The sequence below is a fragment of the Haematobia irritans genome, chromosome 4 (assembly GCF_050003625.1).
Source record: "Haematobia irritans isolate KBUSLIRL chromosome 4, ASM5000362v1, whole genome shotgun sequence".
NCBI lineage: Eukaryota > Metazoa > Arthropoda > Insecta > Diptera > Muscidae > Haematobia > Haematobia irritans.
This window is the reverse complement of record NC_134400.1, coordinates 151,317,548-151,341,738: the sequence shown is the minus strand read 5'-3', so window position 1 is coordinate 151,341,738 and position 24,191 is coordinate 151,317,548. Positions and strand designations below refer to the sequence as shown.

General features: G+C 36.0%; 1 protein-coding gene across 1 annotated transcript; it reads left to right on the top strand.

Annotated features, from left to right (window-relative positions):
- The first annotated feature begins 8,384 nt into the window (after window positions 1-8,384).
- On the top strand, window positions 8,385-19,402 carry LOC142235812 (cytochrome P450 4d8-like). The gene is made up of 4 exons (XM_075307071.1): window positions 8,385-8,550; window positions 10,698-11,154; window positions 18,417-18,985; window positions 19,053-19,402. The coding sequence occupies exons 1-4, from the start codon at window positions 8,385-8,387 to the stop codon at window positions 19,400-19,402; spliced, it is 1,542 nt and encodes a 513-aa protein (XP_075163186.1).
- The last annotated feature ends 4,789 nt before the right edge of the window (window positions 19,403-24,191 follow it).

Here is a 24,191-nt window from a genome sequence, read left to right as displayed (position 1 = left end):
TGACTCTGAAGCAATGAATTTTTCATGGGCTTATAAACTATATATAGAGGTTTATATTCCCATATATTGAAAACTGAAACGATTTGTACTAATACAAATCTACAAAAGCTTTAGACTGAAAATCGGTTAATGCCCTGGGCAGAGCACAATGGTAGTGGCAAGATATGGGAAATTTTTAAATCTAAACCCATTTTTCCATTTTGAAAAAGTGTAAAGGGTGATTTGTTAAGAGCTTGATAACTTTTTTTTTAAAAAAAACGCATAAAATTTGCAAAATCTCATCGGTTCTTTATTTGAAACGTTAGATTGGTCCATGACATTTACTTTTTGAAGATAATTTCATTTAAATGTTGACCGCGGCTGCGTCTTAGGTGGTCCATTCGGAAAGTCCAATTTTGGGCAACTTTTTCGAGCATTTCGGCCGGAATAGCCCGAATTTTTTCGGAAATGTTGTCTTCCAAAGCTGGAATAGTTGCTGGCTTATTTCTGTAGACTTTAGACTTGACGTAGCCCCACAAAAAATAGTCTAAAGGCGTCAAATCGCATGATCTTGGTGGCCAACTTACCGGTCCATTTCTTGAGATGAATTGTTCTCCGAAGTTTTCCCTCAAAATGGCCATAGAATCGCGAGCTGTGTGGCATGTAGCGCCATCTTGTTGAAACCACATGTCAACCAAGTTCAGTTCTTCCATTTTTGGCAACAAAAAGTTTGTTAGCATCGAACGATAGCGATCGCCATTCACCGTAACGTTGCGTCCAACAGCATCTTTGAAAAAATACGGTCCAATGATTCCACCAGCGTACAAACCACACCAAACATTGCATTTTTCGGGATGCATGGGCAGTTCTTGAACGGCTTCTGGTTGCTCTTCACTCCAAATGCGGCAATTTTGCTTATTTACGTAGCCATTCAACCAGAAATGAGCCTCATCGCTGAACAAAATTTGTCGATAAAAAAGCGGATTTTCTGCCACTGATTTTGGTAATAAAATTCAATGATTTGCAAGCGTTGCTCGTTAGTAAGTCTATTCATGATGAAATGTCAAAGCATACTGAGCATCTTTCTCTTTGACACCATGTCTGAAATCCCACGTGATCTGTCAAATACTAATGCATGAAAATCCTAACCTCAAAAGAATCACCCTTTAGTGGGGGCTATACCAAAACATGGGTCGATACACACCATATTTGGTTGACATATTTGTGGTCCTAAATTACTTCTAGATTTTCAATTTCAGGCAAATCGGATAGAAAATACAGTTTGTAGACGCACAAGAAACAAAATCGGGGGATCGGTATATATGGGGACTATACCAAAACATGGACCGATACATTCCATTTCTGGCACACCTATTTGTGGTCATAAAATACCTCTAGATTTTCAATTTCAGGTAAATCGGAGAAATCTGACCGCTCTGACTGTAACGAAGACAATACATATTCTTTTTGGTATTTTTATACCACTACTGTGGTACAGGGTATAATAAGTTTGTGCAAAAATCTGAGACCCATCGTTTAGTATACCGATCATCTTAGAATTAAATTCTGAGTCGGTTTAACGATGTCCGTCTGTCTGTCTGTCTGTTCATGTATTTTTGTGCGCAAAGTACAGGTCGCAGTTTAAGTCCGATCGTCCTCAAATTTGGCATAGGGTCGTGTTTTGGAACAAAGACAATCGCAATTGATTTTGGAAAAAATCGGTTCAGATTTAGATATATCTGTCATATATATTTATCCCCGATCTGGTCATAATTGGCGTGTTTATCAACCCATGTTCTTCAAATTCCGTACATCCGAATATTCTTTGAGTCTCGAAAACTTGCAAAATATCAGCCAAATCGGTTCAGATTTAGATATAGCTCCCATATATATCTTTCGTCCGATTTGGACTCATATGGCAACAGAGGCCAAAGTTTACTACCGATTTTCGTGAAATTTTGCACAAAGAGTAAAATTTGACATTCTACCAATGCTTGGTAAATTTGATTAAAATCGGTTCAGATTTAGATATAGCTCCCATATATATATATATTTCGTCCGATTTGCACTTATATGGTCTCAAAAGCAAGAGTTTTGCCCTGACTTGCTTAAAATTTTGCGCGAGAGGTACGTTGTACGGTGTAGTTATGTGTGCCAAATTTGGTTGAAATCGGTTCAGATTTAGATATAGCTTCCATATATATCTTGCGCCCGGTGGCCAAAGTTATTCTCCATTTTACGTAGAATTTTGCAGAGATTGCAGAATTATTATTCTAACTATGCATGTCAAATTTAGTCAAAATTATTATATATAGCTCCATATTTCCCCAAAGTTGGGGAAATATCGTAGACTGTTTCATATTTTAAACCCATTTTCAATGGGATTTTCGTCCAATTGACTGGATAGTTTCCACAGAGAATTTATGTAGCTCCCAGCAAATTTGAAGTAGTTGAGATGTGAGACAAATGTTTGTCTACATAGTGCTGAAGGATATAATATAGTCGGCTCCGACCGACTTTAGACTTTACTTACTTGTTTAGAGTGGTGAAGTTGAACAGTGATACAATTATGGTAACTACGAGGGCGATTCGGGAACTTCTTAGCCTATCAATGAAAGAGAATAGCTAGTTTTTCAAAAATATTTTTATTTTTCAATATAATCTCCTGAAACTTCAATACGCTTTTCTAGCAATTCTATCCCTTGATTAAAATAGTTTTCCTCAAGGTCTTCAAAATAGTGGTTTACAACTGTAATTGCATCATCATTTGAGTTAAAACGCTTGGCAGCAAGGAATTTTTCTAGATTTGGGAACAAGTAAAAGTCACTGGGAGCTAAATCGGGAGAATAAGATGGGTGGTCAAGCAACTCGTACTTCAATTCGATGCTTTTAGCCATTGTTAAAACACTTTTGTGCGCTGGTGCGTTGTCTTAAGGAAAAATTATTTTTTTTTGTTGTAAGCCAGGATGTTTTCTCGAATTTTTACATTTAATTGATCCAAAAGGTTGCAATAGTACTCTGAATTTATTGTTTTATACTTTTGCAGATAGTCAATCAATAAAATACTATTGAATTCCCAAAAAACCGTTGCCATAACCTTACCAGCCGATTGAATTGTTTTTGCCTTCTTTGGGGCACTTGCTCCAGCTTCAGTCCATTGTTTGGAATGTTCTTTTGTCTATAGAGTATAGTTGTGGATTCATATCTCATCAACAGTTAAGAAACGACGCTTAAAATCCATTTTATTTCGCTTAAAACGATCCAAACAAGCGTGAGAAATGTTCATTCTTATGCGTTTTTGATCGACTGTTAACAAATGCGGCACCCATCTTGCAGAAAGCTTTTTTCATCTGTAGTTCTTTGCTCCTCCAAGAGGCTCCAAAACCAAATCTCGGGATCGGTTTATATGGGGGCTATAAATGATTATGGACTGATATGGACCACTTTTGGCATGGTTGTTAAATATCATATACTACCACCACGTACCAAATTTCAACCAGATCGGATGAATTTTGCTTCTCCAAAAGGCACCGGAGGTCAAATCTGGCGATCGTTTTATATGGGAGCTATATATAATTATGGACTGATAGGAACCAATTCCTGCATGGTTGTTGGATACCATATATACAATTTTGCTCTTCCAAGATGCTACGGAGGTCAAATCTGTGGATCGGTTTATATGGGGTCTACATATAATTATGGACCGATTTCGACCAATTTTTGCATGGGTGTTTGAGGACATATATTAACATCACGTACAAAATTTCAACTGAATCAGATGAATTTTGGTCTTCCAAGAGGCTCCGGAGGTCAAATCTGGTGATCGGTTTATATGGGGGCTATATATAATTATGGACCGATATGGACCAATTTTTGCATGGTCATTAGATAGCATATACTAACATCATGTACCAAATTTCAGCCGGATCGGATGAAATTTGTTTCTCTTAGAGGCTCTGCAAGCCAAATCTGGGGATCGGTTTATATGGGGGCTATATATAATTATGGACCGATGTGAACCAATTTTTGCATGGTTGTTAGAGACCATATACACCCTCACAAAAAATCGCTTCTGTAACATATACTCCCAAACATATTTTGCTTCAAGCATATACATTTTTGGGTATTGCCCAAACATTTATATGTTTGATCTCTTCCAATATATAATATGTTTGAAAGCATATTGGTCTAAACAATATATGTTTGGGTAGTCTAATATTTGTATTTTTGCATCCAAATTCAATAATGTCGTCTTCCAAAAAACAATATGTTATTATGTGAACATATAATTTTGCACCCAAAAATATTATATGCTTAAAAAAATCTCCCAAACAATATTGTGCTCAAAATTTTAATTATTTATTTGTATATTTACAATCATAATGAATTATGGAAATAAACAGGTAATATAGGTGCTAACAACATAGGTTTTCGACCTGAATGCTCAAAATTTTGTTTCTGCCTAATTGTATATTCCCTCACATCTTTCTCACTTCCACGAGATTTTTTAATTCTTAGCACCTTTTTCTGTAATACAAACATTGTAGAAGAAATTATTCAATTTTATGATTTTTTTATTTTAATTTTACCTTTTGCCGGACGGGGATTCGAACAGCGGACCACACAGTTTGTAAGGATCAAAGAAGTAGCTGATCAATTGCTCAAGGAAAAATAAAATGTTAATTTTGTAATAACAAGCAACAACCACCAACTTAATTCAATATCGCTCCCTGTTAAATAGCGCTCCAAGCTACTAGACACATATATGTTTATAGGCTATTTCTAAATTAATATATGTTTGCATCCAAGCATATTATATTTACAAACATTTTATGTCCCAAACATAATATGTTCTAACATATTAACATATATGTCCCAAACATGTTATGCTAGTTTATGAACATTATATGCTTGCACTCAAAAATATTGTGTTTAAAAATGTGTGTTCCAAACATATAATGTTTATAGCCAAACATATGAAAAACAGTCTTTTTCATCCGTGTACTAACACCATGTACCAAATTTTAGCCGGATCGGATAAAATTTGCTTCTCTTAGAGGCTCTGCAAGCCAAATCGGGGGATCGGTTTATATGGGGGCTATATATAATTATGGACCGATATGGACCAATTTTTGCATGGTTGTTAGAGACCATATACTTACACCATGTACCAAATTTCTGCCGGAGCGGATGAAATTTGCTTCTCTTAGAGGCCTCGCAAGCCAAATTTGGGGGTCCGTTTATATGGGGGCTATACGTAAAAGTGGACCGATATGGCCCATTTGCAATACCATCCGACCAACATCAATAACAACTACTTGTGCTAAGTTTCAAGTCGATAGCTTATTTCGTTCGGAAGTTAGCGTGATTTCAACAGACGGACGGACGGACATGCTCAGATCGACTCAGAATTTCACCACGACCCAGAATATATATACTTTATGGGGTCTTAGATCAATATTTCGATGTGTTACAAACGGAATGACAAAGTTAATATACCCCCCATCCTATGGTGGAGGGTATAAAAAATGGACCAATGGACCAATACCTAAAGTACCTTTACATTTTGAATTTCGAGCAAATCTGATAAAAATTGCGGTGTGTAGAATCCAAAAGAAATCAAATCGCCAGATCGACCTATGTGGGGCCTACACCAAAACCTGGACCGATATACACCATATTCGGCACACCGCTTTGTGGACATAAAATATTGCAAGATTTCCTATTTTAAGAAAACAGCATGAAAAGTATATACGGCCGTAAGTTTGGCCAGGCCGAAACTTATGAACCCTCCACCATGGATTTCATAGAAACTAAAGACTGTCATCCACAATCGAATTACTTGGTAACTCTTGCCGATGGCAAGGTATCTTAAAACTTCTTAACACCGTCTTCTCAATTGTAAGTTAGTCCATACGGGGTATATATTAAACAAAAAAGGCCGATTATAGAAATAAAATTTTGACAAAATTTTCTATGGAAATAAAATTTTGACAACATTTTCTATAGTAATAAAATGTTGACAAAATTTTGTATAGTAATTAAATTTTGACAATATTTGTTATAGTAATATAACTTTGACAAAATTTTCTATAGAAATAAAATTTTGGTAGATTATTTTGGGAATCGGCTATATATAACTATAGACCGATATGGACCTATTTTGGCATGATTGTTAGCGGTCATATAAAGGGTGGTTAAAATTTCGAGGGCCGATGTTGATTTTGAATAAAACACAAACTATTTAGGAAATTATTGTAATTTTATTTTATTATGATATATTGGTATTACTCAATTATGTATGGAACAAAATATCGGCCAAATGGGCGCCGCGACCTCGGTGGCACACCTTCATCCGATGGTCCAAATTTTCGATGACGCTGAGGCATAATGGAGGTTCTATGCCGTTAATGTGCCGAATTATCTCATCGTTTAGCTCTTGAATTGTTGCTGGCTTATCGACGTACACCTTTTCTTTCAAATAACCCCAAAGAAAAAAGTCCAACGGTGTCAAATCACATGATCTTGGCGGCCAATTAACATCGCCATTACGTGAGATAACACGGCCATTGAATTTGTTGTGCAAAAGAGCCATTGTTTCGTTAGCTGTGTGGCAAGTGGCACCGTCCTGCTGAAACCACATATCGTCCACATCCATATCTTCCAATTCGGGCCATAAAAAGTTCGTTATCATCTCACGATAGCGAACACCATTCACAGTAACTGCCTGACCGGCCTCATTTTGGAAAAAATACGGCCCGATGATGCCGCCAGCCCATAAAGTGCACCAAACACTCACTCTTTGTGGGTGCATTGGTTTTTCGACAATCACTCTTGGATTCTTATTCGCCCAAATGCGGCAATTCTGTTTATTGACGAATCCACTGAGGTGAAAATGTGCCTCATCACTGAAGATGATTTTCTTCGAAAATTGATCATCCACTGTTGCCATTTCTTGGTACCATTCTTCCCATTCACGATGTCCATGGTTCAAATTGAGTAAGTCTGAAATAGAGAAATGTCAAATAAAATTCGGAAAAAAACTTGGCGTTTAGGTGTGTTTCACATTCAACATCGGCCCTTACAATTTGACCACCCTTTACAAGAGCTCCGGAGCTCATATCTGGGGATCGGTTTAAATGGGGGTTATATATAATTAAGAACGGTATGGACCAATTTTTGCGTAGTTGTTAAAGACCACATACTTACACCATGTACCAAATTTCAGCCGGATCGGATGAAATTTGCTTCTCTTAGAGGCTCCGCAAGCCAAATCTGGGGATCGGTGTATATGGGGGCTATATATAATTATATACCGATATGGACCAATTCTTGCATGTTCGTTAAACCACCATATACTAACATCATGTACCAAATTTCAACCAGATCGGATGAATTGTGCTCCTCCAAGAAGCTCCGCAATGCAAATCTGAACGTCGGTTTATATGGGGGCTATACGTAAAAGTGGACCGATATGGCCCATTTGCAATACCATCCGACCTACATCAATAACAACTACTTGTGCCAAGCTTCAAGTTGAGAGTTTGTTTCGTTCTGAAGTTAGCATGATTTCAACAGACGGACGGACTGACGGACTTGCTTAGATCGACTCAGAATTCCACCACGACCCAGAATAGATATACTTTATGGGGTCTTAGAGCACTATTTCGATGTATTACAAACGGAATGACAAAGTTAATATACCCCCTATGGTGGAGGGTATAAAAATGTGGTGTATAGGTACTCAAGACCCGGCGGATCGGTTTCTATGAGAGATATATCAAAACCTGTGCCAATATAGCCCATCATCGAACTTAGCCTGCGTGCAGACAAAAGACATATCTGTGCCAAATTTCAGGATGATAGCGCCATTATTGATCGTCTCAAAATTTGTCCCTGATCAGTTTTCGTGACAGTGAACATGGAACATTTTTGTCGAAAACATGTTTCTCGACAAATCAGATACATAATTTTCGAGAAAATAACATGGTTACCACAAACATGTTCCATGTTAATCTCCAAAAATACAATTTTGCTCTCGAAACATGTTTGGGGTGATCATATTCCTGCTCTGGGTGTCTAAAAGACACACACGCAAAATTATTTGTAGGGTTTTACAAGTTCTATCCAGCAAAGAAAAAATCATCGGTTCATAATTGGGGATTTGATAGCTAAAACAAAATCATAGGTGACCAACTTTTTACGTTACCCATGGAATGAGAAAGTTTGTATACTCCCATCCTATGATGGAGGGTATATGTCATCGACAATACACACATTTGGATGTTGTTTTAAATAACTACATAACTCCAGATTAGATTAGCAGAATGCATACTGGAGTGGTAAATAAGTAGGAAGCTAAAATTGGATTTCCTAATCAGTTCTTGAAAAACAATTGTCGGGTCATGTATATTTTAGCTATCGGTATTTTATTCATTACCCTTTTGGTGTCTGCGTATTTTCAATATGCATCGAAAAAGCATATGCGAGAAGCCGTTAAGAATATAAATGGGCCCTATTGTATACCGCTTATTGGACCAGTACATTTGGTATATCAAATGAATCCTCAGAGTAAGAACAAGTATATACGGCCGTAAGTTCGGCCAGGCCGAAGCTTATGTACCCTCCACCATGGATTGCGTAGAAACTTCTACTGAAGACTGTCATCCACAATCGAATTACTTGGGTTGAGGTATCTTTTGCCGATGACAAGGTATCTTAAAATTTCCTAATACAGTAATATATACCACGTAGTCCATACGTGGTATATATTAAACTTAAAATGGCAGATTAAATACGTATATAATTAAGTTTGACAAAATTTTCTATAGAAATAAAATTTTGACAACATTTTCTATAGAAGTAAAATTTGGACAAAATTTTCTATAGAAATACGATTTTAAAAAAATTTTCTACAGAAATAACATTTTGACAAAATTTTCTATAGAAATAAAATTTTTACACAATTTTAAAAAGATTTAAAATTCTACATTCTCTATAGAAAAAAAACTGAAATCTTGACAAAATAGAGATAAAATTATTTTCCTCTGTTGGTTCCGCAACACTTGTAGTTTAGTCAATGCATGGTTTCACGCTGAAATCAAAAACAACAAAATGGAATAAAATTTTGACAAAATTTTTATAAAAATAAAATTTTGACAACATTTTCTATAGAAATAAAATTTTGCCAAACTTTTCTATAGAAATAAAATTTGACAAAATTTTCTATAGGAATAAAATTTCGACAAAATTTTCTATAGAAATAAAATGTTGACAAAATTTTCTATACACCCAGAGAAGGAATATGATCACCTCAAACATGTTTTAAGAGCAAAATGTTATTTTAGGGTGGTGACCATGTAACATGGTTTTCGCAACCATGTTATTTTCTCGGAAATCATGTGTCTGATTTCGGCAAGCAGGTTATATTTGACGAGAAAATAACATTTTAGTGACAAACATGTTATATGGTCACCATACAAAAATAACATTTTGCTCTTGAAACATGTTTGAGGTGAACATATTCCTTCTCTGCGTGTAGAAATAAAATTTTGGTAGATTATTTTTGGCTCGAGTGGCAACCATGATTATGAACCGATAAGGACCAATTTTTGTGTGATTGGGGATCGGCTATATATAACTATAGACCGATATGGACCAATTTTGGCATGGTTATTATCGGCCATATATTAACACCACGTTGCAAATTTCAACCGGATCGGATGAATTTTGCTCGTCCAAGTGGCTCCGGACTTCAAATCTGGGGATCGGTTTATATAGGGGCTATATATAATTATGAACTGATATGGACCAATTTTTGAATGGTTTTAAGAGACTATATACTAATACAATGTACCAAATTTCAGCCGGATCGGATGAAATTTGCTTCTCTTAGAGGATCCGCAAACCAAATCTGGGAATCGGTGTATATGGGGGCTATATATAATTATGGACCGATATGGACCAATTTTTGCATGGTTATTATAGACCTTATACTAACACCACATACCAAATTTCAACCGGATCGGACGAATTTTTCTCCTCTAAGAGGCTCCGGAGTTCAAATTTGGGGATCGGTTTATATGGGGGCTATACGTAAAAGTGGACCGATATGGACCAATTTTTGCATGGTTGTTAGAGACCATATACTAACACCATGTACCAAATTTCAGCCGGATCGGATGAAATTTGCTTCTCTTAGAGCAATCGCAAGCCAAATTTGGGCGTCCGTTTATATGGGGCCTATACGTAAAAGTGGACCGATATTGACCAATTTTCGCATGGTTGTTAGAGACCATATACTAACACCATGTACCAAATGTCAGCCGGATCGGATGAAATTTGCTTCTCCTAGAGCAATCGCAAGCCAAATTTGGGCGTCCGTTTATATGGGGGCTATACGTAAAAGTGGACCGATATGGCCCATTTGCACTACCATTCGACCTACATCAATAACATCTACTTGTGCCAAGTTTCAAGGCGATAGCTTGTTTCGTTCGGAAGTTAGCGTGATTTCAACAGACGGACGGACGGACGGACATGCTCAGATCGACTCAGAATTTCAAACGGAATGACAAAGTTAATATACCCCCATCCTATGGTGGAGGGTATAAAAACGACATATTTTTTGATGAAGGCACTGGCAAAAGGAGACATTTTAAAAATTATTTGCTCACGTTATTTTATTATTATTATTTAACTTTTATTTCTCATTTCAGACATTTTCAGCAAAGGATCCGTTTTAAATGATCGTTATGGCAATTTGTTTAAAATGTGGGTGTTTAACCGACTAATTGTGGTATGTGGTGATGCAGAAATTAACGAATATCTACTCACCAGTAGCACTCACATAAGCAAACATCACCTGTACGATGTTCTGCACTATTGGCTAGGATCTGGCCTGCTATTTAGTGATGGGGCCAAATGGCATACTCGTCGTAAGATAATAACGCCAACATTTCATTTTAAAATTTTGGAAGAATTTGTTCAGATTTTTAATCACCAGTCGAAAATTCTTGTGGACCGTTTGGAGGCTAAAGCTGATGGTATGACGGTCTGTGATATCTATCCATATGTGTGTTCGGCCGCATTGGATATTATAGCTGAAACGGCCATGGGTACTAAGTTGGGAGCCCAAGCCGGTTCAAAGTTGGATTATACATCTGCTGTTGAAGAGTGAGCGTAACTTTTATATTTTGTTTGGGAAAACAATTCACTGAAGAACAATCATGTGCGCGGATGTAAATTCGGCAAGGTCGAATCTTATGTACCATCCACCATGGATTGCGTAGAAAGTTTTACTGTCCTTCACAATAGAATTACTTGGGTTGCGGTATATTAAAACTTCTTAACATAGTTTTCTAAAATTTAAGTTAGTCCATAAGGAGCGGAGATGATCTGTCGTAAACTGTAAAGTATTTGACATACATTCACGACGTATTTTACCATACGTCAAAAACGTCGTAAACCTTCGTAAAATACTTAGTTTTTGACAATTTATTTGAGAATGCATTTTCTTATAAAAATATAGTAAGAAACAAGTAAGTAAAGTCTAAATTCGGGCGGGGCCGACTATATTATACCCTTCACCACTATGTAGACCAACATTTGTGTTACCATCTCAACTACTTCAGATTTGCTGGGAGCTATATAAAGGTTTGCATTTCCAGATACAAATACTTATAATGGAGACAATTTTTTGTACTTCTACAAAATCTCTAGAATTAAAATTGAAATCGGCTAACGCCCTGGAATGAAACACAATGTTAATAAAAACCAGTAAGGAAAGTCTAAAGTCGGGCGGGACCGACTATATTATACCCTGCACCACTTTGTAGATCTAAATTTTCGATAACATATCACATCCGTCAAATGTGTTGGGGGCTATATATAAAGGTTTGTCCCAAATACACACATTTAAATATCACTCGATCTGGACAGAATTTGATAGACTTCTACAAATCTATAGACTCAAAATTTAAGTTGGCTAATGCACTAGGGTGGAACACAATTTTAGTAAAAAACAAGTAAGGAAAGTCTAAAGTCGGGCGGGGCCGACTATATTATACCCTGCACCACTTTGTAGATCTAAATTTTCGATACCATATCATATATATAAAGGTTTGTCCCAAATACATACATTTAAATATCACTTGACCTGGACAGAATTTGATAGACTTTTACAAAATCTATAGACTCAAAATTTATGTTGGCTAATGCACTAGGGTGGAACACAATTTTAGTAAAAAACCAGTAAGGAAAGTCTAAAGTCGGGCGGGGCCGACTATATTATACCCTGCACCACTTTGTAGATCTAAATTTTCGCTACCATATCACATCCGTCAAATGTGTTGGGGGCTATATATAAAGGTTTGTCCCAAATACATACATTTAAATATCACTCGATCTGGAAGAATTTGATAGACTTCTACAAAATCTATAGACTCAAAATTTAAGTCGGTTAATGCACTAGGGTTGAACACAATGTTAGTAAAAAAATATGGGAAACGTTTAAATCTGAAGCAATTTTAAGGAAACTTCAAAAAGTTTATTTATGATTTATCGCTCGATATATATGTATTAGAAGTTTAGGAAAATTAGAGTCATTTTTACAACTTTTCGACTAAGCAGTGGCGATTTTACAAGGAAAATGTTGGTATTTTGACCATTTTTGTCGAAATCCGAAAAACATATATATGGGAGCTATATGTAAATCTGAACCGATTTCAACCAAATTTGGCACGCATAGCTACAATGCTAATTCTACACCCTGTGCAAAATTTCAACTAAATCGGAGTTAAAAATTGGCCTCTGTGGTCATATGAGTGCAAATCGGGCGAAAGCTATATATGGGAGATATATCTAAATCTGAACCGATTTCAACCAAATTTGGCACGCATAGCTACAATGCTAATTCTACTCCCTGTGAAAATTTTCAACTAAATCGGAGCAAAAAATTGGCCTCTGTGGTCATATGAGTGTAAATCGGGCGAAAGCTATATATGGGAGATATATCCAAATCTGAACCGATTTCAACCATATTTGGCACGCATAGTTTCAATGCTAATTCTACTCACTGTGCAAAATTTCAACTAAATCGGAGTTAAAAATTGGCCTCTGTGGTCATATGAGTGTAAATCGGGCGAAAGCTATATATGGGAGATATATCCAAATCTGAACCGATTTCAACCAAATTTGGCACGCATAGTTACAATGCTAATTCTACTCCCTGTGCAAAATTTCAACCAAATCGGAGTTAAAAATTGGCCTCTTTGGGCAAATGAGTGTAAATCGGGCGAAAGCTATATATGAGAGCTATATCTAAATCTGAACCGATTTGGCTGGTATTTTGCAAGTTTTTCGAGGCCCATAAAATATTCGGATGTACGGAATTTGAGGAAGATCGGTTGATATACACGCCAATTATGACCAGATCGGCGAAAAATATATATGGCAGCTATATCTAAATCTGAACCGATTTTTTCCAAAATCAATAGGGATCGTCTTTGAGCCGAAACAGGACCCTATACCAAATTTTAGGACAATCGGACTAAAATTGCTAGCTGTACTTTGCACACAAAAATACATCAACAGACAGACAGACAGACGGACAGACAGACGGACAGACAGACGGACAGACAGACGGACAGACAGACGGACAGACAGACGGACAGACAGACGGACAGACAGACGGACAGACAGACGGACAGACAGGCAGACGGACATCGCTAAATCGACTCAGAATTTAATTCTAAGCCGATCCGTATACTTAAAGGTTGGTCTATGATTACTCCTTCTTGGCGTTACATACAAATGCACAAACTTATTATACCCTGTACCACAGTAGTGGTGAAGGGTATAAATATGGGAAACATTTAAATCTGAAGCAATTTTAAGGAAACTTCGCAAAAGTTTATTTATGATTTATCGCTCGATATATATGTATTAGAAGTTTAGGAAAATTAGAATCAGTTTTACAACTTTTGGACTAAGCAGTGGCGATTTTACAAGGAAAATGTTGGTATTTTGACCATTTTTGTCGAAATCCGAAAAACATATATATGGGAGCTATATCTAAATCTGAACCGATTTCAACCAAATTTGGCACGCATAGTTACAATGCTAATTCTACTACCTGTACAAAATTTCAACTAAATCGGAGTTGAAAATTGGCCTCTGTGGTCATATGAGTGTAAATCGGGCGAAAGCTATATATGGGATATATATCTAAATCTGAACCGATTTAAACCAATTTTGGCACGCATAGTAACAACGGTAATTCTACTCTCTGTGAAAAATTTCAACTAAATCGGAGTTAAAAATTGGCCTCTGTGGTCATATGAGTGTAAATCGGGCGAAAGCTATATATGGGAGATATATCCAAATCTGAACCGATTTCAACCAAATTTGGCACGCATAGTTACAATGCTAATTCTACTCCCTATGCAAAATTTCAACTAAAACGGAGCAAAAAATTGGCCTCTGTGGGCAAATGAGTGTAAATCGGGCGAAAGCTATATATGGGAGCTATATCTAAATGTGAACCGATTTGGCTGATATTTTGCAAGTTTTTCGAGACCCATAAAATATTCGGATGTACGGAATTTGAGGAATATCGGTTGATATACATGTCAATTATGACCAGATCGGTGAAAAATATATATGGCAGCTACATCTAAATCTGAACCGATTTTTTCCAAAATCAATAGGGATCGTCTTTGAGCCGAAACAGGACCCTATACCAAATTTTAGGACAATCGGACTAAAACTGCGAGCTGTACTTTGCACACAAAAATACATCAACAGACAGACAGACAGACGGACAGACAGACAGACAGACGGACATCGCTAAATCGACTCAGAATTTAATTCTAAGCCGATCCGTATACTAAAAGGTTGGTCTATGATTACTCCTTCTTGGCGTTACATACAAATGCTCAAACTTATTATACCCTGTACCACAGTAGTGGTGAAGGGTATAAAAATATGGGATATGTGAAGCGAGAGAAATTTTTAGGCAATTGTACAAAAGAGCATTTGCGATTTATCAGGCGATACTTATGTATTCGAGATATAGGACAATTTGAGTAACATTTACAATTTTTGCTACTCAGCAGTGACGATTTTACAAGGATATTGGTTAGATCTTACCTAGATATGTGGTCAAGTGTGGGTTGTGATATATTATTTGGTCAAGTCGGGCGACTTGGAGCCTCATTTAAAACTCAACCGTTCTGTGGCAAGTCTGGCATTACAGTGTGTAGGATATGACTAAGATATGGGGAAATTATCACATATATATATATATATATATATATATATATATATATATATATATATATATATATATATATATATATATATATATATATATATATATATATATATATATATATATATATATATATATATATATATATATATATATATATATATATATATATATATATATATATATATATATATATATATATATATATATATATATATATATATATATATATATATATATATATATATATATATATATATATATATATATATATATATATATATATATATATATTCATATATATATACCATTTGACCATATGTATAAACCGGAAACACGAATATATCCTCCATATATTATCTAATTCTGAACCAAATTAGATCAAACTTGACACACTTAAATATCATATTAAATATATTCTCCGTGGAAACTGTGCAGTCAATTGGAGGAAAATCCCATTGAAAATGGGTCTAAAATATGAAATAGTCTACCATATTTTCCCAACTCTGGTGTACATATAACGGGAGCTATATATAATCTGAACCGATTTCGACTAAATTTGACATGCATAGTTAGAATAATAATTCTGCAATCTCTGCAAAATTTCACGTAAATGGGAGTTTAACTTTGGCCCCCGTAGTCATTTGAGTATAAATCGGGCGAAAGATATATATGGAAGCTATATCTAAATCTGAACCGATTTCAACCAAATTTGGCACACTTACCGATACTCTTAAACGTACTCCTTATGCAAAATTTGAACCAAATCACGGCAAAACTCTGGCTTTTGAGACCATGTAAGTTCAAATCGGACGAAAGATATATATGGGAGATATATCTAAATTTGAACCGATTTCAACCAAATTTGGTACACTTATCGATACTATTAAACGTACTCCTTGTGCAAAATTTGAACTAAATCACGGCAAAACTCTGGCTTTTGAGGCCATATAAGTGCAAATCGGACGAAAGATATATATGGGAGCTATATCAAAATCTGAACCGATTTCAATCAAAATTACCAAGCATTGGTAAAATGTCAATTCTTCTCTTTATGCAAAATTTCACGAAAATCGGTAGTAACCTTTGGCCTCTGTGGTCATATGAGTCTGAATCGGACGAAAGATATATATGGGAGATATACCTAAATCTGGACCGATTTGGCTGATATTTTGCAAGTTTTTCGAGACTCATAAAATATTCGGATCTACTGAATTTGAAGAACATCGGTTGATCAATACGCCAATTATGACCAGATCGGGGATAAATATATATGGCAGCTATATCTAAATCTGAACCGATTTTTTCCAAAATAGCGAGTGCCTTTGTCCCAAATAGCGATTGTCTTTGTCCCAAAAAATGACCCTATGCCAAATTTGAGGACGATCGGACTTAAGCTGCGACCTGTACTTTGCGCACAAAAATACATGAACAGACAGACAGACAGACGGACGGACAGACAGACGGACATCGCTAAATCGACTCAGAATTTAATTCTAAGACGATCGGTATACTAAACGATGGGTCTCAGACTTTTCCTTCTTGGCGTTACATACAAATGCACAAACTTATTATACCCAGTACCACAGTAGTGGTTAAGGGTATAAATATGTGAAACATTTAAATCTGAAGCAATTTTAAGGAAACTTCGCAAACGTTTATTTATGATTTATCGCTCGATATACATGTATTAGAAGTTTAGGAAAATTAGAGTCATTTTTACAACTTTTCGACTAAGCAGTGGCGATTTTACAAGGAAAATGTTGGTATTTTGACCATTTTTGTCGAAATGAGAAAAACATATATATGGGAGCTATATCTAAATCTAAACCGATTTCAACCGAATTTGGCAGGCATAGCAACAATGCTAATTCTACTCTCTGTGCAAAATTTCAACTAATTTGGAGTTAAAAATTGGCCTCTGTGGTCATATGAGTGTAATCGGGCGAAAGCTATATATTGGAGATATATCTAAATCTGAACCGATTTCAACCAAATTTGGCACGCATAGCTACAATGCTAATTCTACTCCCTGTGCAAAATTTCAACTAAATCGGAGCAAAAAATTGGCCTCTGTGGTCATGTGAGTGTAAATCGGGCGAATGTTATATATGGGAGATATATCCAAATTTGAACCGATTTCAACCAAATTTGGCACGCATAGTTACAATGCTAATTCTACTCCCTATGCAAAATTTCAACTAAATCGGAGCAAAAAATTGGCCTCTGTGGGCAAATGAGTGTAAATCGGGCGAAAGCTATATATGGGAGCTATATCTAAATCTGAACCGATTTGGCTGATATTTTGCAAGTTTTGCGAGACTCATAAAATATTCGGATGTACGGAATTTGAGGAAGATCGGTTGATATACACGCAAATTATGACCAGATCGGTGAAAAATATATATGGCAGCTATATCTAAATCTGAACCGATTTTTTCCAAAATCAATAGGGATCGTCTTTGAGCCGAAACAGGACCCTATACTAAATTTTAGGACAATCGGACTAAAACTGCGAGCTGTACTTTGCACACAAACATACACCAACAGCCAAACAGACGGACAGACAGACAGACAGACGGAAATCGCTAAATCGACTCAGAAATTAATTCTAAGCCGATCCGTATACTAAACGGTTGGTCTATGATTATTCCTTCTTGGCGTTACATACAAATGCACAAACTTATTATACCCTGTACCACAGTAGTGGTGAAGGGTATAATAAATTAATACAATTAATTTTTGCGATTGATTTTTATTTCAATTAAAAAATTTGTTGAATCAATTAAAATCTTAATTGAATATTTTTTAAAACTCAATTAAGATTTTAATTGGTAAAATTTTCGCTTATTAAAATTATGGCTCTGTAAATCAAATCTGGTCTTACCATTATACGGTGCTATATCTAAAAGTGGTCCGATCAACTAATTGTGCGAAACTTCAAGTGGATAGTTTGTTTCGTACGGAAATTAGTTCAATAGACGGACGGACATCGCAATGGTAGGTTAAGTTATTTAATTGGATGTAGATATGTAGTAGAACTTTGTACGCAAGGATGCAAAAGATTGAATGTTGAATATTTTCCATATTTAATTTGTTTCGCAATTATGGAATTTCAAAAATGTCGCATAATATTCAAATTTCGTTATTCGTTTTTCTTTTTCAGAACAACAAGAATAATGACATGGCGATTTTTGCGACCACATTTGCAAAATGATGTGGTGTTCTCCATTCTTCATCCATTCAAAAAGTGGAGACTGGTACAAAATCTACGCATTATGCATGAACTTACAAAAGGTGTTATTCGAGAGAGACGAGAATATTTGAAGGAAAAAATTCTGAAAGACAATTCTGGCATCGCTACGCCAGATCAAGATGATATTGGCTCCAAGAAGAGAATGGCTTTACTCGATGTTCTCCTACAGTCCACTGTAAATGGTGAACCTTTATCCGATGAAGATATACGAGAGGAAGTCGATACATTTATGTTCGAGGGTCATGATACCACAGCAACGGCTTTGGCTTATACCCTCTACCTCTTGTCAAGGCATCCAAATGTCCAGAGTAAACTATTGACGGAAATTCATCAGGTATATGGTACTGGTGAACTCGAAGATTGTACCATATCAAGTTTGAATGAATTGAAATATTTAGATTGTGTTATAAGGGAGTCCCTACGCAAGTATCCACCAGTTCCCATAATAGGTCGACAGATTAAACATGACTTAAGATACAGTAAGAATGCAGTAAATAATTCCAAAGTGCATAATTATTCACCACTAACTCCTTTTTCCATCCACAGACCATTCTAAGCTGGGAGAAGGTATTATACCGGCCGGAACTGAAATGATGATTGCTATTGCCTTTATGGCAGGAGATACAGAGGCGTATGAAAATCCTTCGGAATTTTTGCCAGAACGCCATGAGGATCCCAATGCCAATATGGGTTTTCATTATCTGCCATTTAGTGCTGGACCACGTAATTGTATAGGACAGAAATTTGCTATGCTTGAACTGAAAGTTACCCTATGTCACATTGTTCGTTCCTATGAATTGTTACCATTGGGTGAGGCTGTCCAACCAGCTTTGGGTATTGTTCTACGTTCGAAGAACGGCATGCAACTAGGTCTACGAAAGAGAAATATACTTTGAAATTTACAGAAAACCTAATAAATATTTCTAAAATTGAAATGTTTTTTTTTTTTTTTTTTTTTTTTTTTTATCGGATACAGAGAAAGACAAGTTTTCTGATTCAATCACGAAATCAATTGATTGTTTCAGTGAATTATTTAATTTTAATATTCCTTTAGTTACGAAAATTATAGGATCAACCACAGAATTATATAAAATTCGAATTATGTTTCTACGTCCCGGTTAAGCTCCGAAACGACCGACCCAACTTACTTGAAATTTTGGGGAACGTTTAGAGTTATCATGTGGTGAAAAAAGGATATCCCTTTTTTTATATATATGGTCACCTTTGCCCGACCTTTTCAAACTTGGATCTAATTTGTCCGATTTGACACATCCTTTGCGCCATGCTTTCTTAAAGTAAATTTAAAACTCTTAACTGGTCCGATTTACTTCAAATGTACAGAAGACCTAACCCAACAAAAAAAAAAAAAAAACAAGTATATACGGCCGTAAGTTCGGCCAGGCCGAATCTTATGTACCCTCCACCATGGATTGCGTAGAAACTTCTACGAAAGACTGTCATCGACAATCGAATTACTTGGGTTGTGGTATCTTAAAACTTCTTAACATCGTTTTCTAAATTGTGAGTTAGTCCATACGTGGTATGTATTAGACAATACGTAGAGAGCCAGAATTGAAATATGGGGGTCGCTTACATGGGGCCTATATACAATTATGAACTTGATATGGACCAATTTTTGTGTGATTGGGGATCGATTTAACTGATGGCTATATATAACTATAGACCGATATGGACCTAGTTAAGCATGGTTGTTAACGGCCATATACTACCACAATGTACCAAATTTCAACTGACTCGTATGAAATTTGCTCCTCCAAGAGGCTCCAAAACCAAATCTCGGGATCGGTTTATATGGGGGCTATATACATAAGCGTAGGAAGGCCTCTGGGGAGGGGGCTTAGACCCCCCCAGAAAAATTTTAGCCCCCCCAGAATTTGAAACTCTATTTATGATTTTCCATTTTTCAATAAATGTCAATAGTTTTTTTAATTTTTATAAAAATTAAACAAGTATATACAATCGCACAAATTTCCGCTAAAGACTTTTATGAACAAACGAATTACTTGGGTTGTGGTAGCAGTTGCCGATGGCAATGTTTGAAGTCAGATATTTATGAAATAAAGCTGTGGTTGAACTTATGATTGATTTAGTTTAGTCAATTTAATTAAAACAAGTATATACAGCAGTAAGTTCGGCCGGGCCGAATCTTAAATACCCACCACCATGAACCAAATATTAGGGTTTCCTTTTGAAATTTCAGGAGGGCTTGAGGACTTGAGGACACAAACCGAAGATAAATATAAAGATTTCACCTATGAGGACTATATCACAATCTGGATTTATAAGAACCATTTTTGTTTGAGGTTTAGAGGAATCATTAACATCTCTTGTAAGTGTGCAAGAAAATTATAAAATAACGTCTTGATTTGAAATCTTAAATCTGTAGAAGTAAAATCTGGAAATTTTACATTGAGTTTCAAGCAATTTTCATGATCAGTGCGCCTTCTACACCCTCAAGAAGTGAAGTTGGTCTATATGGAGGCATTACCAAATGGACCGATATAAACTTAATCCGATACACGTTTTTGTGAGCCTAAAATACCAGAATATTTACAATTTCAGGCATATCAGATAAAAACTACGGTTTCTAGAAACCCAAGGAGTTAAATCGGGAGATCGTTCTTATGGGGGCTATACTAAAATATGGACCGATACTCACCATTTTCGGCACACCTCTTTGTGACCCGAAAATACCTTTAGATTTCCAATTTCAGGCAAATAGGATAAAAACTTCGGATTCTAGAAGCCCAAGAAGTAAAATTGGGGAATCGGTCTATATGGGGGCTATACCAAAATATGGATCGATACTCACCATTTTCGGCACACCTCTTTATGGTCCTAAAATACCTCTAGATTTCCAATTTCAGACAAATTGGATAAAAACTACAGTTTCTATAAGCCCAAGACCCCAAATCGGGAGATCGGTCTATATGGGGGCTATACCAAAATATGGCTCGATACTCACAATTTTTGGCACACGTATTTGTGGTCCTACAATACCTCTAGATTTCCAATTTCAGGTAAATTGAATAAAAACTGCGGTTTCTATAAGCCCAAGAAGTAAAATCGGGAGATCGGTCTATATGGGGGCTATACCAAAATATGGACCGATACTCACAATTTTTGGCACACATATTTGTGGTCCTACAATACCTCTAGATTTCCAATTTCAGATAAATTGAATAAAAACTGCGGTTTCTATAAGCCCAACAAGTAAAATCGGGAGATCGGTCTATATGGGGGCTATACCAAAATATGGACCGATACTCACAATTTTTGGCACACATATTTGTGGTCCTACAATACCTCTAGATTTCCAATTTCAGGTAAATTGAATAAAAACTGCGGTTTCTATAAGCCCAAGAAGTAAAATCGGGAGATCGGTCTATATGGGGGCTATACCAAAACGTGGACCGATACTCACCATTTTTGGCACATCTCTTTATGGTCATAAAATACCTCCAGATTTCAAATTTCAGGCAAATTGGATAAAAAATACGATTTCTATAAGCCCAAGACCCCAAATCGGGAGGTCGGTTTATATGGGGACTATATCAAAACCTGGACCGATATAGCCCATCTTCGAACTTGACCTGCCTGCAGACAAAAGACGAGCTTGTGCAAAATTTCAGCACGATTGCTTCATTATTGAAGTCTGTAGCGTGATTACAACAGACAGACAGACAGACAGACAGACAGACAGACAGACGGACAGACGGACATCGTTATATCGTCTTAGAATTTCTCCCTGATCAAGAATATATATACTTTATATAGTCGGAAATCGATATTTCGATGCGTTACAAACGGAATGACAAACTTATTATACCCCCGTCACCATTCTATGGTGGTGGGTATAAAAATAGTAATTGATATTAAAACTATTCTTTGATAAATTAATATCTTAATAATGCTGCGAAAAAGCGTTTCCAAAAAAGTAGTGAAAATGTTCTTTTTGGGTCTAGAAGTGGTGCAAAATTGGCGGAGAAGCAATGAATGTAATATGAGCTTGTCATAGGACAAATGTCCACCGTTTCAACAGCCGTTGCAATGAATTTGCATCACTTCTTAAGGTGAGATCCGAATTCAGTGTTTTGAATGTGAATTAAAAATTTGTTTTCCAAATAAATAATTTTTATATTGTTTTTATGATTTTTAATGCATTCTGACGCTTGTTTGAAACGTTTTTCCTTGAATAATTTCCAAAATTATCGATTTTTCTATAATGGATTTAGCAGTTTTGTGGCAAAATTTGAATAATTTGTACCAATTTATTTATTCTTACTCTTTTTTTAAACTATTTGAAAAAAAAAAAAAAAAAAACAAAAAATTACACATTAAAATATGAAAAAAATTAAGTAAAAAAACTTCCTGTGTAGTTAAAATAATTGAGGACATTTTTGGAAGTACTTTTAAAGTTGTGCCTTTAGAACAACTCACAAATTTTTTGGTGGGAAAAGTGTGGAACTATTTGTAGTTGCTTTATTATAAATTGTTTGTCGAGTTATTTTGATGTCTAATTTTTTATTCAATTTTATGAAATAAAACATTAATTGAACCTATAGGTTCAGTCTATAAATTTTAGCTAGGGGGGCTATAGACCCCCTCCCCCCCCCCTAGGAAAATTGTCTAGCTACACTAATGGCTATATATGATTATGGACCGATTTCGACCAATTTTTGCATGGTTGTTGGATACCATATGCTAACATCACGTACCAAATTTCAACCGAATCGGATAAATTTTGCTCTTCAAGGGGCTCCGGAGGTCAAATCTGGTGATCGGTTTATATGGGGGCTATATATAATTATGGACCGATGTGGACCAATTTTTGCATGGTCATTAGAGACCATATATTAGCACCATGTACCAAATTTCAGCCGGATCGGATGAAATTTGCTTCTCTTAGAGGATTCGCAAGCCAAATTTCGGGTCCGTTTATATGGGGGCTATACGTAAAAGTGGACCGATGTGGACCAATTTTTGCGTGGCTGTTAGAGACCATATACTTACACCATGTACTAAATTTCAGCCGGATCGGATGAAATTTGCTTCTCTTAGAGGATTCGCAAGCCAAATTTGGGGGTCCGTTTATATGGGGGCTATACGTAAAAGTGGACCGATATGGCCCATTTGCAATACCATCCGACCTACATCAATAACAACTACTAGTGCAAAGTTTCAAGTCGATAGCTTGTTTCGTTCGGGAGTTAACGTGATTTCAACAGACGGACGGACGGACATACTCAGATCGACTCAGAATTTCACCACGACCCAGAATATATATACTTTATGGGGGTCTTAGAGCAATATTTCGATGTGTTACAAACGGAAGTACAAAGTTAATATACCCCCCATCCTATGGTGGAGGGTATAAAAATGGAGCACTATTACAGCACAACTGTAAGGGAGAGAGGCAGTACCAACTGCACGGATGAAAAAGACTGTTTTTCATATGTTTGGCTATAAACATTATATGTTTGGAACACAAATTTTTAAACACAATATTTTTGAATGCAAGCATATAATGTTCATAAACTAGCATAACATGTTTGGGACATATATGTTAATATGTTAGAACATATTATGTTTGGGACATAAAATGTTTGTAAATATAATATGCTTGGATGCAAACATATATTAATTTAGAAATAGCCTATAAAC

Coding starts and splice junctions, on each gene's coding strand:
- LOC142235812 (XM_075307071.1), top strand. CDS start 8,385: ATGTATATTTTAGCTATCGGTATTTTATTCATTACCCTTTTGGTGTCT. Junction 8,551..10,697: donor ATATCAAATGAATCCTCAGA/GTAAGAACAAGT, acceptor TTCTCATTTCAG/ACATTTTCAGCAAAGGATCC. Junction 18,986..19,052: donor TAAACATGACTTAAGATACA/GTAAGAATGCAG, acceptor TTCCATCCACAG/ACCATTCTAAGCTGGGAGAA.